The 15,037-nt window shown below is 50.8% G+C and overlaps 1 protein-coding gene across 12 annotated transcripts in view; it reads left to right on the forward strand.

Annotated features, from left to right (window-relative positions):
• ATP6V1C2 (ATPase H+ transporting V1 subunit C2) overlaps positions 1–15,037 on the forward strand; it is a 52,863-nt gene that overhangs the window by 18,618 nt on the left and 19,208 nt on the right. For 7 of the 12 annotated variants that reach the window (XR_003524445.2, XM_027620613.1, XM_027620616.1 and 4 more), the window contains 2 exons: positions 8,259–8,344; positions 9,237–9,266. Coding sequence is in view for 11 of the 12 variants with exons in the window: in XM_027620613.1 (XP_027476414.1) it covers positions 8,259–8,344; positions 9,237–9,266 (116 nt within the window). In the remaining variant the exon portion in view is untranslated. Of the gene's footprint in view, positions 1–5,041; positions 5,177–5,771; positions 5,918–8,258; positions 8,345–9,236; positions 9,267–15,037 lie in introns of those variants that run through there. The other 5 variants (XM_027620614.1, XM_027620620.1, XM_027620621.1 and 2 more) reach the window with 3 other exon arrangements.

The following is a 15,037-nucleotide window of genomic DNA, read 5'->3' on the forward strand; positions in this document are numbered from 1 at the left end:
CTTCCAAACCCTGTGGAAACTTCCTCTGCCCCTCCCTGCAGCCTGTGGGCCCTCTCCTCCCCAGCATGGAGTCATTTCTGAAAACCAGACCAACATCAGTCTGCTTTCACCTGAATTATCCAAAAAACCCAGGGAAGGGGGAGCCCTATGTTTCCCTTCCCGTGGATGCACTCAGGGCCTGGGAAACTGACAGCCACGCTCCCTTCATGGAGAACTGGGTGTGCGGAACAGCCCTTCTTCCCACAAGGCAAGGGCATGGGGCAGGTGGGGGACAGTCCTCGCGCCAAGGTGGGGTGCTGGGTCCACAGGGGTGCTCGGGAGGGAGGAAACACGAAGCTTTGCTGTGCATGGTTCCAGTGGGGCCACCCTTCAGGAAGAATGTCCTCTGTGCTTGGGGCCCTGGGACAGGGGCATTTCCGTGAGTGAAGATCAGCCCGTGAGTGAAGCTCAGCCCTCTACTGTGTACGCATCATCCATCTGGGGTGGGCCTGGGCCCCTGCACGACAGATGGTCAGAAGAGCGTGGGATTGCAGGAGGACAGGAGGTAGACAGAGATCTCAGGGGTCCCTGTCCCACTGGGCTCTCAGCTCTTGAGCCATCCTGTGTCCCAAGGGCCCCGGGGAATGGCCCCCTTGGAGCCCAGGGTCCGAAAATCAGCAGCGCTGAGAGGTGCCCCGTGGTGTTCTCAGAAAGAAAGAACAGAGCATTTTCTTTCTTTTTTTTTTTTTTAAATATTTTATTTATTTATTTGAGAGAGAGAACGAGAGATAGAGAGCACGAGAGGGAAGAGGGTCAGAGGGAGAAGCAGAGCAGGGAGCCCGATGTGGGACTTGATCCCGGGACTCCGGGATCATGACCTGAGCCGAAGGTAGTCGCTTAACCGACTGAGTCACCCAGGCGCCCCTGAACAGAGCATTTTCATTGCACACCTGGCCACAGGCAGCCCCCCTTCCCTGACACCTCACCCGCCAGGTTCCTAGCATCTGGATTCGGCCTGCCCAGCTCCTGAAGGCCTGCCCCCCTATCAGAACCCTACCTGCCCTGCCTCACACCTGGATGGTGCCTCCATCTTTCTCACTTACTCCCTGTGGCTCCCCATTTGACTAGCAAGATTAATTTGAAAGAAATCTCAACCAGCTGAGCGCAGGCGGCATGCTCTTGACTTAGTACTTTATATACTTTATTGCTCTGTTTTGTTTGCAACGCCATTCTTCTTTTTTTTATTATTAATACATGCTGATAATTTTAAAATCCAAATCCCCCCCTCTGCAAATCTATTCCCCAAAGAAAACCATTTCAACAATATAGTGCCAGTCTTTCTAGATTTTTCCATGCACAATACAAGTGTTTTTTTTTTTTTTTTATGTCTTTTTGTTTTGTTTTTACAAAAAGGTGACCATAACCACAGGTACTACTTATGATTTTCTTTCCCCCCTTTACTCCAAGAGGTACAGCCTTTCATGGCCATCCATAAGAGACCTTCCTCGTTCTTCTTGGGAGACTTCTTGGTGCTCCATTACCACCACCTGGGTCCCTGGTTGGTACCACAGAGATGGCTTCCCGTCTTTACAGTCACAGACCAGGCCGTAGCACACATCTTTGCATAGAGGGTTTTGTGCACAGGAGCAAAGATTATCAGAAGAATCAATTCCCAGAGGTGAAATTCCTGGGCAGAAATATATTAAGTGTTAAAAACTTCTGATAGTTGCTCTGAAAATAACTCTGGTGAGTAGGCTGTACCAGTAGATACCTCGTATCAAGAGGGCATTGGTGTTCTGGTTTTCCAGGGTACTTGCCAGGGCTGAAATCATAAAGCTTTGTAATATGCCAATCTGATAAGTGAAAAATAATTCACAGTGAATGAGTTTGAGCTTTTATCCTAAATGTTTATGAGCAATTTGTTGCTCCCCTTCCAAGCATTTTACCTATGTCCCCCCCATTAGTGCCGGTTAGCGATTTTGAGCATTTTGTCAGGTGCTTGTTGGCCTTTTATTTTCTTTGGAGAAATACCTATTTAAGTCCTATGTCCATTTTTGAGTAGAGTTTTGTTTTTATGTGATTGAGTTTTAGGAATTCTCTATATATGCTGGATATTACTCCCTTATCAGATATATAACAAACATTTTCTCCCATTCTGTGTGATGCCTTTGTATTCTGCTGATATTTTTGATGCACAGAGTTTTAAATTTTCGTCAAGTCCAGTTTCTTTTTTTCCTTGCCAGTGCTTTTGGTGTCATATCCAAGAAACCGTTGCCCAATCCAGTATCACGAAGCTTTGACCCTATGTTTTATTCTATAGTTTTATAGTTTTAGGTCTTTCATTTAGGTCTTTGATGTATTTTGAGTTAATTTTTATATATGGTGTGAGGTGGGGGTCCAGCTTCATTCTTTTATGTGTGGATATCCAGCTTTTCCAGCACCATGTGTTGAAACAGCTGTTCTTTCCCTATTGAATGGTGTTAGCACTTTTGTCAAAAATCACTCGATGATATATATAAGGGTTTATTTCTGGGATCTCTATTCTGTTCCATTAGTCTCTATGTCTGTCTTTATGCCAGTACCACACTATGTTCATTACTGTAGATTTATAGTAAGTTTTGAAATCAGGAAGTGTGAGTGCTTTGGCTTTGTTCTTATTTTTTTCAAATATTCTCCTGCTCCTTTCTCTCTTTTCTTCTTTTGGGACTCCCACAATGCATATATTGGTGCATTTGCTGTGTTCCACAGGTCCCTTAGGCTCTATTCACTTTTCTTCCATCTTTTCTCTTTCTTGATAATTTCCAAGTCCTGTCTTCAAGTTTGCTGAGTCTTTCTGCCCAAATCTGCCTTGAAATATGTCTAGTGAATTTTCCATTTCAGTTATACGTTTCAGCTCCAGAATTTTTTTTGGGGGGGGTATTATCTCTTTACAGATACTTCCATTTTGTTCATAGTTTATTTTCTTAAGTTTCTCCTTGTTTTCTCTTAGTTCTTTGAGCATCTTTAAAACAGTTGTTTTTTAAGTCTTTGGTAGATCTGCCATCATTTCTTTTTCAGAGACAGCTCATACTCATTTCTTTCTTTCCTCTGAATGGACCATACTCTCCTGTTTCTTTGCCTTGTGATTTTTTACTGAACACTGGACATTTGAATCTACTAATGTGGTAATTCTGGAAATCATATCCTCCTCCCCTGAGTTTGCTGGGGGTTTTTTTGTATTAGTTTTGTTTATTATTACTATTTTAAATTGTTACAGGCTGTATGCCAAGGATCAGCCTGAGGTATAAACTTAGTGTCCTCAGGTCTTTTCTGAGCCCTTCCCTGGATTTGAACACTCACTTTCTGATGTTCCCCAATATGCACAGTTGTTTTTGAATGTTAATCTTCGTGTCTGGCTCCCAAAATGGGAAAAAGAAAAATGAAGGGGAGAGAAAGACACAGGCTCTTTAAGTCCCTTGGAAGTCTGTGTAGCTGAAGGGGGAGGAGTTTGTGGGAGTAGGCGGGGAGGGGTAACTACACTGACCACCCCGCTCTTTGTACCTCTGTGATCAAAAGCAGCCATCAGAACACAGATCCCCAGTATCTCGAGAACAGGGTCTTTTACGCCCACCCTGGCTCCTACAGATTGTGTGCAAGTTGCTCCAGGAACACACAACGGCCTCCCATGTGGCTGAGGGTTTGGAAAGGGTTGCTGCTGCTGTGCCAAGAGCCGAAATTGGCCCAAATTAACCACAATTTATGGTTCAAGCCTTCCCCCTGGAATTTGCAAGCCTTCCGTAACTCCAGAATTCCTCTAGTTACATCAGCGAGACAGACACTGATGTACCCAAGACCCCAGTCAAGATTGGCTCAGTCATTGGGCATCTGCCTTCGGCTTGGGTCATGATTCCAGGGTCCTGGGATCAAGCCCTGCATCAGGCTCCGTGCTCCGCGGGGGACCTGCTTCTCCCTGTCCCTCTGCCCTTACTTGTGTTCCCTCTCTCGCTGTCTCTGTCAAATAAATAAAATCTTTAAAAAAAAAAAAAAAAGACTACACGGTGTTTGCATTGCTTTTTAAATTAAAGATACGATTTGCACATCCTCCCTTATGGATTAGTATACATCTTCATCGAGTGCTTTAGAGGAAAGTGCTGAGTGTAATTTAAACTAGCATTGAAGAGCAAGGACTTTGGAGTCGTGTAGATTTGGGATCTATTTCTGCTTTGACATGTGTCACCCTGCACAGGGTGACTTTCGGCGATGTAAGTCTTCATGTTTTCACCTTTCAGATGGGGATCTTACCCAGCTCAAAGCACTGTCTCAAGAGTTGAGTTCCTGAGGTACTTAAGAGCCCTTACAAGTCAGTATTTTTTTTTTTAAAAAGGAACAAAACCAGCAGAAAAACCAGCAAAGGAGGGCATGAACATGCTATTCACAGAAGAAGAAAACAGACCATTTATAGTGTCAGCAAACCTATGAAATGATGTCCAGCCTCCGTGATGATCAAAGAGATGCAAATCAGAGCAACAATGCAATATAATTCTTCAGCTATCAGATCGGCAGAGATGAAACATTCATGACACCTGATGTTGGCGACGGTTTAGGGAAGCAGGCGCTCTTGCCCAATGTTGGTGGGGGTGTATGCCGGCTCTGTGTATTTGGAGAGTTGCTTGGCCTGTTTGTTAAAATTATCAATGTTTATGCCTTTTATTCCACTAGTTACTCTTTAACAGCTCATTCTGCCTACACAAGTGGGCAAAATACGGGTATCGTTGCAACATCCTATCACGGGGGAAACAACCCATGTGTCACGAGTAGGGAAATATTTACGATACAGCCACTCAGCAAAATACCATGCGATAGATCCCAGGAACTGGGAAGCTCTGTTCACGGAAATGTGTTGACCGTGAACCATGGAGTCAGAAAAGTAAAACGTCACGTAGTCTCTTAGGTTCTTTCTGATGAGAAAAATACTCTGATTCAGTAAGGTCACAGTTGGCTGAGGACTGTCATTAGTCATCACAACTAAGTGCGGGCCCCTTTTGTTCTGTGCAGTAAGGGAGCTTCCCAGCAGTTAAACTTCATCAGACCATGTTATTCTGCGATGTTCCGAGGTGGTGAACACGCCTGAGGGCACGCGTGCGGCCATCTTGTTACGGTGAAAAGCGCCATACGGCCTAGAATCGGGAGCAGCAAGAAGTCGTTAACAAAACGAGGAGTGAGTTCTCTTTTGCAGTTGACTGAGGAAGCAAGCATGTGGTGGCATTTAGGTGCCGGGGAGTGTCAGAATTTACTTATTCGCTCAACAAACATTTCTTGAGCCGTGCGTCGGGCATTGGGGTAGGGGTGAGAGTTACTACTACCTTTAGGTAAGCAGTTACTCACAGTGCCACAGAGGATATGGAGGTGGCGACTTGATGCACCACCAGAGCAATGATAAAGAGGAATTGTTGACAGCATGAGAATAGAAGCTTCCTGAGAGCAGGGATTTTGTTCAGTTCACAGCGCCATGAACAGCGCTGGGCACCCAGTTGCTTAACATATGGAATTTGCTGAATGAATGAGTGAACACGTGAATAAATGAATTTAGCAAGTCAGGGTCTTAACAGCTAACAGAAGACACGCAGAATTTGAGGAGTCTGTTGATAAAGGGGTGAACAGTCGCGTGTGGGCTGTAGATGACCCACAAGGGATGGTGTACAAACCCAGGCAGATGGAGAGGCATTGTCACACCCCCAAGGCTGGAGGGGAAGAGCGGAGAGAAGTTCTGGGAACTGAGAGGGAACCAGACTCACGGTTCCCACCCTCCCCAGTCTCCTGCCGAATCTCTCCATGAGCCAGAGGCGAGACCCGGATGCGGTCCACCAGGCTGCCTGGAGCACATGTGATGCTTGCCACGAACTCCGTGCGCCCGGAACCGCGCAGGCTTTGCATCGAGCTCCACAGATGACCTTGTGAGGTGAGCAGTACCGTCCCCATTTGACAGCTGAGGAAACAGAATGAGATTAGTTGGGTAACTAATGAGTAGGGTCATTATAATTCGTTATAATTAGTACAGTACAAAGCTAGTGTTCTAGGAAATGCCAACACATTTGTAGAGATTTAAGTCCAGGTTGGGTCTCAGTGACCGTGGACAGCAGCGTGGCCGAGTGGCTGAGAGCCTCGGAGTCCTCAGACGGACCGGGTGGGCGAATGGGGTCAACTTACTTCGCTGGGCCTCATGATAATACGCGCCTTCAAGAAGGTTTGTGAGGGTTAAATGAGGTAATGGTTACAGAGATTTGGTACCTGGTAGGCTCCACTAAAGTGGTAGGTGATAATCAAAAGAAAATCTCAGCTCACATAAGCTATGGACATGTTAAGGCTTTGGAAATATTCCAGAATGCAAAGTGTGTGTTTTCTCTTGCGCAGAGGAGTATGGTTTCATTTTTTGGATATTTTTCAGATTTTAACCATGAATACATATTACTCTGATGGGAAAACAAGTTCCTTCCTCTCTCCCTCCACCACCGTCCCTCCCCCCTCCCTCTTTCCCTCCCTCTCTCCCTCTCTTCCTCTCTCTCTCCCTCAAATCTGGGACCTTTCAGTGCCCTTCTGCCTCAGTTTCCTGTGTTGGTCCCTAGGCCCCTGGCCTCATGCTCTGAGTAGCCAGCATGGCTGGTCCCTGCAACAGCAGAAGGCCGTGTTCCCCATCTGCAATTCAGTGACCTGATCCAGGCTCCCTGCAAAGGCTGCCTCCCTCCTGGGGGTGGGGGCAGGTGGAGAGGTGGCCTGAGGCAAAGCTGTGGATCTTGAGAGCTTTCTGACTCTGGTCCTAGTTTGGCATGTTTTCCAACGGACTTCTCAGGGCTCAGCCCCCAGGAGCAGACACTCTGCTGCTAGACCCTCGGAGTCTGCTTAGTTATATTAATATTTATAATAATCCTGCAAAATGGGTATAATCTGCGTCTTACAGAGAAGAGAACTGAGGCACAGAGAGGTTAAACAAATTTGTCCAAAATCACACATTCGGGGGCGCCTGGCTGGCTCAGTGGGAAAAGCGTGCGACTCTTGATCTCGGGGTTGTCAGTTGTGAGCCCCACCTTGGGTGTAGAGATTATTTTGAAAAAAAAAAAAGGAAAAAGGTGGGGCGCCTGGGTGGCTCAGTTGGTTAAGCGTCTGCCTTGGGCTCAGGTCATGATCCCAGGGTCTTGGGATCAAGTCCCGCGTCGGGCTCCCTGCTCAGTGGGGAGCCTGCTTCTCCCTCTGCCTCTGCCCCTCCCTCTGCTTACGCACTCTCTCTCTCTCTCTCTCTGACAAATAAATAAAATCCTAAAAGAAAAGAAAAAAAGGAAAAAAAGCTGCAGGGGGTGCCTGTTTGGCTCTGTTGGTAGAACATGCCACTCTTGATCTTAGTTAGGGTGGTGAGTTGAAGTCCCAGGTTGGGTGTGGAGCCCAGTTCAAATTTAAAAACAAAATAAAAAATGATACATTTGGTAACTGGTAGAGCCATGTGAATTTGAGTCCTTCTGCCTTGAAATCCTGCCCTGCCCTTTCTTTTCTCATACTTTTGTTTTTGGGTTTTTTGGGAGGGGGGGGACGCTTTTGTTTTATTCTTTTTCGGATCTTCAAATGTCACATTAGTTTCAGGTGTACGACATAGTGATTTGACAGCTCAGTATATTTTGCCGGCTCATCCTTTCTTGTACTTTCTGAAGCCTTCAGTGGAGACGTACAGGTTCTGATTTTCTAACGATAAAAGCATACTGAATTACATTTCGCATTAATTCAGTGCTGAATTATCATTATGGATTATCATTGAAAATACACAAGGCGGGAAGAACATTTCCACGTAGGTCCAGCCGTGTGCTGTCCGTATAAATCTGTATCTTGGTTCTTTTCCACGTAACGTGATAATATGCGCCTTGTTCCACGGTATTAGGAATTCTTTGTAGACCTTTCCAGTGCGTGCGCAACAGTCCCTCAGTCAGACCTCCCATTTGCTTCCAACAATCCCCTATTGTTGAACCTTCCCATGGTTTCCTGTGTGTTACTTTCAGCAACAGTGCTGCGAAGAACATCTTTTTATTCAGAAAGGTTTTTCTGTTCACCCTATTTCCTTAAGATAGTTTCTCAGAAGTGGAAATACTGGTTCAAGGGCTCTGCACATAGGAAGTTTCTGCCTACATATTGCCAAAGAGTCCCCCCGAGGGTGGTGCCCATCGCTTCCCCCACCCCCACCCCCCGGGGGGGGGGGGAAGTGTCAAGAGGATTCCGAGGGCACATTCCCAGCCTAACAGCCTTGTGTTCTTTCCCCAAAGCCTCATAAAGAAGATGGCCCAGAGCGTGGTAGAAGTCATGGAAGACGCCAAGGGGAAGGTTCCAGAGAACCTCCTGGCCAACGGAGGTAGGTCACTGGCGTGTGCTTATCCAGGCCTCTCTCAGCCGGTTCTAGCCCATCGCTCGCCCTGTCGAGGGTGCAGGGACCCGGCCCCGTGGAGCATCTAGATGGACACGTTGGGCAGAGCTGTACACCCCGTTTTGAGCTCAGCAGGACACTTGCCCCTTGGCCTGTGGATGGTCCTGGCTGTGGCATTTCTAGAACATCTGGCGTTTTTTACCCTGTAGAAACCTGCAGGGAGAATGGGGTCAGTAGGGTCTCAGGGTTGTTTGATCTGCCTGCCTTCTCTATCAGCTTCTGTTCTATCCTGCATGGACAATTCCCCCCATCCCCCACCCCCGTCCCCACCCCCACCCAGCCCAACCCATTTCTCCCTCTCCCCAGGTGAGGCTGGAAAATGCCTTCAGGGGCCGGGAAAAGCCTCAAAACTTAAAGTCTTTAAGTTGTGCCCAGTAAATACACAGAGAGTTAGACTGAACATGCTCTGGGTCGTGTGTTCGCGTTTGGAATTTCTGTCTTCTCCTGCGCTGTGGGAGAAGAGACCCCAGATTCCAGAGACATTCGGGCCCATTAATTGTGTACGTACAATCTGAGTGCGCTGCAAATGTGCAAGACACAAGCTTGGCGACTTTGGAGACTTTAGAATTAGGCATTTGAACTCCGCAGAAGTCAACGGAACGTGTGACTCTATGTCCGAACACTGAAAATGGGAGTGTAAATTCTGTATCTAACATGGCTCATTTGTTTACGTATCGATTCATAGTTTCTCCCTCTTGGGAACGATAAGGCTTTTTTATTTGCTTGTTTAAATTGACGAATGGAAATGCTGGTGCTCCCAGATCTGAACCTGGCTTCATGTGTTCATGCAATATAATAACTCCCCCTTATTACATTGCAGGTTTGAAGGAAAAAATGAAATATTTAAAGAGTAGGTTATACGTTTGCCGTGAGTGTGCTTGGTGTGACGCCTGCATGTCCCTGGGAAGGTGGACTCTCAGTCTGGTCCTCGGGGTGTGGTGGTGATCGGGTCATGGTGGATTTCTCTAGTAACAGCCTGGCACCTGGGTCACGAGAGCCACATGACCTGTCATCACCTTTATTCCTTTTCCCTCTTTCTCGTGTCTGCCCTGCTTCGCCCCCACCGCCCAGCACTGCATGCTTCCAGGAATGGGGTGATCCTCTGGCTCTGGAGTTCAAGGTGGACTTTCTGTATCTTTTGGCTTGTGGTCTGCTCCTGGGGCTTTGATGTCTGTCCTCAGTGCCCAGTCTCCTGAGTCTGGCTGTTTTGTGGACCCTGGCAGCTTATATGTCAGGCTTAGCTTTGTGTGGCCCTGCTGGGGTCCACTCACACAAGGGCTCTTCTCTCATGAGCCTTGCGGGGGTGGGGGCTGGGGGGGGGTTGGGGGTGGGAAGCGTCCTTATCCCTCAGTAGGCCATTCCTGGCTAAAAGGAACCATTTGTTTTGGGTTTGCTCCAGCCTGCTCAAATAGCAAATACTTTTAGGACAAACAATTAAGGCCAGCAAATCCTTTCAGGAGGAACACGGATCTTTACAGATTGGAACTTAGCAAAAATACCTTGCCAAATGAAATCTATTGGTGACATTGAAGTCTCTTGCTGGTGCTAATAAAAAATTATTTTTGTTAAACTGATCAACTGATCTTACTTTCCAGCAGGTAACTTGTAGGGTCCTAGACTAAGGAGCTGACTTAAGGTAGAGAGCTACTTTTCTACATAAAGACCTGGTCTTCAAGGCACGAGGATTTGAGCTCACAGTAAAATAGCGATCAAGATGCTTGCTTCTACTCAAAGTTCACGTTACTTAAAACTAGATGTTACCACTCACCATCTCCATCCCCAGTGCAGATGCCCCTGCTGCCTCTCATCTCAGGAGGAGGAAAGTCAGCTTCGTTTATGTAATATGCTTCATTATCTCCAGGCCCCCTGAGAATCGGGTGGGTCCCCATGAGTTCCAGGACGAGACGAGAGCTTCCAGGGCTTGCCCTGTGCAAACAGAAGTCAAGGGCTTGTGGCCGATGACTCTTGACATTCACAGTGTGTGTTAGCATAATAAAGGCTCTGAGAAGTACTGCAGTCCAGAGACCTGGTCAGACTGACTTTGGCTCAGGCTTTCCTGATACGATTTCGACTGGGAAATCTTTTTCTTATTCTTCTGCAGAGCACCCACGGAACTGGTGAACTAGTGATTGACAGAATTAACTGGAGGGCTCAGGGCTGCCCCCAGTAGGCAGGGTTTAATCCACTGGGGGACCAGGGCAATGCCACAGGGAAGCCAGCCACAGGCGCAACCCCTTGGAGCAGCCAGACCCGGTCCTGGACCTTGGCCGGTCACCTCTCTGGGTCCTGGTTTTCTCCCCCGTCAGTGGACTTCATCCTTTACAGGCTCTCGGCCTTTCTTAGGCACCTTTTGTTTTGGCTTGTTCTTTGCCCCCAACTGAGTTTTGAGTCTGGAAGGAAGGCTGTAGATACGTTGGTGCTGGGCAAACACCCCGCTGTCTGGAGCAGGCCCTAGAACGGGCACCTGGAGAGTCGTCTGGCTGACCGGGAGATGGGCACGGGTCCCTCATCCCGCTCCCTGCCAGGAAGGCCTTGCTGTGGTTCTCAGATGAGGTCACTGTTGCTCAAGAGCCGCCGCCTATCGATTGCATGTTTTGATTCTGAGTGAGCCTGCCTGGGTCGTGGTCTGACCTCACGGGCCATCGGTCCAAGCCCGGGATTGCCCCCTTGGAGGCCAGGCTTCTCTGACTTCAGCCGGGGGCGGGGAGGGGAGGCCTGTTCTTTCCCAGGTAGGCAGAGAGAGGCTGCAGGGCTGGGAGCACGGCAAGGCCCAAGGCCCAGGGGACGGCTTGCTGCTTTCTAAGACGGGGGACCGTCCTCAGGCCATGTTGTCACCGAAGGTGAGGGGCGCCGACAGGGTGGAGGGTCAGGGTCTGGAGCTGGTGCTCCTGACGTGCCAGGGGAGGCACGGGAGGAGGGGGTCACAGTCGCACACCGGAGATCTCAAGGGGCTTCTGTGCTGGGTGCCAGGCACGCAGAAGTGCTTGCTGTCCAAGAGCTCCTGGCCAGGGGGACAGCCCCGCGGTCCCGCACGTGCTGTGATGTCAGAGGGGCCTGAGGGGCCCCCCAGGGAGATGGGCAGAGTCTGGCAGGAATTCGAGGAGCCCCTCTAGAGGAAAGGGCCAGCCAGCTCATCTTCTCTGATCTGAATGCCACAAGGACCTTAGCGCCTGTGACAATGCGTGGGGACGAGTCTCGGTGTGCAGTGTCTCGTCTAAGCCACCCACGTCGTGCAAGTTAGTACAGTCCCCGGAGTCATGAGGGAGATTCTTACATGGGACGCTTGCTCTGTGACAGGCTCTGGGGACACAGAAACAGCCACCTGCCCTCGGGGAGCCTGAGAGCACAGAGAGAATCGGGATCGGGCAGCGTCCAAGGCAGCAGTGGAATGGACGGTCGGCAGGCGTTCGGGAGGTGGCCCTTGTCCTGATGTTGAAGGACAAAAGCAGCAGAGAGAGAGAGAGAGAGTAGGGGGTGGGAGGCGGCTTGGCTTGGGGGTGGTGTGCCCACAGGGTGCCGGAGGTGGCAGAGCGGGGAGGAGGAGGGGCACAGATCCCAGAGCATCTCCTGCTTGGGGCCGGCGGGGGTGCTGGGCTGGCTCCAGCCTGGCCCCCTGGGTGGGGGGCTCCCTGAGTGGAATCAGTTGCCACAGGAGGAGTCCTTCTCTACCTTCCGGTTCTGCCTCGGGCTGCACCCCCACCCCCACCCCCCGTTATCCAGACATTTGTTCTGCTCCTCTCTGGTCTGTACGTTTTTGTACAAAGGCTTCCCCTGCAGGGGGTGGCAGTACAAAAATCCGTATTAATACCCAATTTATACCCAAATCTGTATTAGCTCGAGGTGCCATAACAAAACACCAGCCTAGGGGGCTGTCACAACTGACATTGATCTCCCACAGTTCTGGAGGCTGGAAGTCCAAGATCAAGGTGCCTGCAGGCTGGTTTCTTCACCGAGTCCTCGAGTCCTCAGTCCTCGTAAGGGCCTGGCCCTGGAGGAGGACATGGGGAGGGGGGAGAGCGAGTGAGTGAGCTCCCTGGTGTGTGTCCTTACAAGGGCGCTCATCCTAGCGGATCGGCTCCCTCCCCTTGGCGCCTCTTGTCAATTCCAGCCCCATTGGAACCTGAGGGACACCTTCTAAGGGCGAGTGAGCCGGACGTATCAGCACGTGGCTCTTGTGCGGAGATGGGCCACCGTGCACGCCGCAGGGTAGCCGTGCCCGGCCGTGGGGGGCCCTGGAAGGAGCATGGTGCTCCGTTGCTCCACGGTCACCGTCAGCTCCTATGGTGGACATTAGTGAGGTGACTGGCACATGCTGGTCCCACCTCTAAAGTGGAGATGATGATAATACTTAATAGGGTTGAAAGGTAAGTTAAATGTGCTAATTCTCGGGTCCTGGCCAAGGTGAACAATGGTTGTTCGGTCACCTACCCGAATGGTTGGAAGGCCTTCCCACTTCTGTGCATGCCCCTCTGCCAGCAGGCCGCTTCCCTCCACCGAGCCCCATTTCACTTCCATCTGCGTCCTGGGGACTCCTCTACCCTCGTGTCGGGCTCCAGCTTGCCCGGAGCTGAGCTCATCTCCTCTCCCCTCCGCCCCGTCCCGCTCTGCCGCCCTCGCGGCTGCCCAGCTGAGTGAGTGTCCCCTCCCGCTACCCTCTCACCGACCTGGAAATCCAGGTGTGCTCTGGGCCTCCTTCGTGGGCAGTTGGCCTATTGAGCCTACCCTCCCTCTTCTGCTTCCAGAGCTTAGGCCCCTCTGAGCCGCTCCTACTCTCGCACACTCCCCCTGCCGGCTTCTCCCCTGCAAAGCCCCCACTGGCCCCAGAGAAGTCTCAGTGCATGAACGTCCTTGGCTGGCTACATAGCCCCCGGAGGCTTGGTGTCCTAACCTGCTCGGTGACCTCTCCAGCCCTGCTACTGGAGTTGGGGTGATGTGTGGCCAATTACTGGCAGATAATGGGGGGGGGTGTTCCATAGGTGCCTCCAGCGTCCTTATCACCCCAGGAGAAAGTGCGGACACGGCCTTCCGTGACCCTGCCCTGGCCCTCCTGTTCCATTGGGTTGTCCCAGAGATTCCTGGGCCCCCACGCAGGATGTCCTCCAGGCAGCTCACACACAGCGCCCTCCCCCTGCGGCCGTGTGGCAAACGCCTGTCGCTTGCAGCCCCTGCATGAAGCCCTCCCTGCCCTCCCTGGGAGTCAGGCGCCGGCTCTCCCACCCTTCGCACCCGGCCACGCTCCTGTTGCCATTCACCGTGGTGTGAGGTTTGCCTGGTTGTCTCCCTAGGAGACTGAGCACCTTGAAATCCAGGGGGTGTGGTCTCTTTTCCCCCTCACGGTAGCAAGCTGGTGCTCAGTGGAGGTGCCTGACCGTTGAGTCAGCAACCCCGCCCCCCCCCCCCCGTGCCCTTTATCTGCACAAGGACATGCTGGGAAGGGCAGGCGTGCACATGTCGTGGTGTGAGAATCCAGTGGGGGCAGGCTGGTCTTACTCGGGTTCAAGGGTTTCTGGGGGCCACCCCAGCATCGCATACACTGACCCAACTTAGTACAGGGAGTGAGGGGCAGGTATAAGCAGCAGTTGGCTCCAGGGGGCACTCTGTAAATGTGCACCGAGCTGATCTGAAGAGTGGGCACTTGAGCTGAGTTACTAGTTACCGTTCCTGGATCGGCCCAGCTTCCCTTGTGTGGCTTGTCGGACCTCAACTCCAGAGCTCCATCCTCTGCCCACAGCTGATGAGGGAACCAGAAACATCCCAAGGGTGCTGGGTTTAGGTTTGCTTTTGGAGAAAGTAAGGGGAAAAGGGAAATTTGTTGAGAAAACCCTGATTTGGTCTACTCACTATAGACTCACGTAAAGGACATACACTGAAAAATGCATCTCCTCACCAGGCGGTGAAAACCACAGTCATAGACTCTAGTCTTTTGCCAAGGTTTGCTGCCGCCGCCTTCGCATTCTCCTCCTCCTCCTCTGCCTCCTCCTTCTTAAAAGATGTATTTATTTGAGAGAGAGAGAGAGCACAAGGGGCAGAGGGATAATCTCAAGCAGACTCCCCTCTGAGCACAGAGCCCGACGGGGACCCATTCCCAGGACCCCAAGATCATGACCCACACCGAAATCAATAGGAGATTGCTCAGCCAACTGAGCCACGCAGGCGCCCCTAAAATGCCTGCCTTAAAACAAACCACACGCATTGTAATGGCCTCTATCCAGTGCTTGGGTGAGGAAGGTGGAAAAACGGCTCTTCTTGTGAGCAGGTGGCACCCATAACTGGCTCTGTGGTCTTCGGGGGTTTGCCTGAGGCTCTCTGGCGTGTCTTTTGAGGTACCTCAAAACGGAACAATAGCCCAACAGGGGAGTGTGGCCAACACAACCAGAAAAGGCGAGGTATTAACCTGGCCCTCAGACTATCTCCCGATTTTGCTTCTACCTCGTGGGAAAGTAGGATCGCCCAAAGGCAGATCTCGGGGGGCAGCCGTCTGAGAGCGTTTGGGGCACAGGTGTGCTCTGGTCACCCTGGCCCTGTGGCTGGTGGCGGGTTTCTCAGAGGGGCTTCGGGTGCTGCTGACAGTCCGGACCGAAGGCCAGCCAGCTGGCTCAGTACCCCACTCCCGGGGGGGGC

Source organism: Zalophus californianus, chromosome 8 (assembly GCF_009762305.2).
Source record: "Zalophus californianus isolate mZalCal1 chromosome 8, mZalCal1.pri.v2, whole genome shotgun sequence".
In the NCBI taxonomy this organism is placed as follows: domain Eukaryota; kingdom Metazoa; phylum Chordata; class Mammalia; order Carnivora; family Otariidae; genus Zalophus; species Zalophus californianus.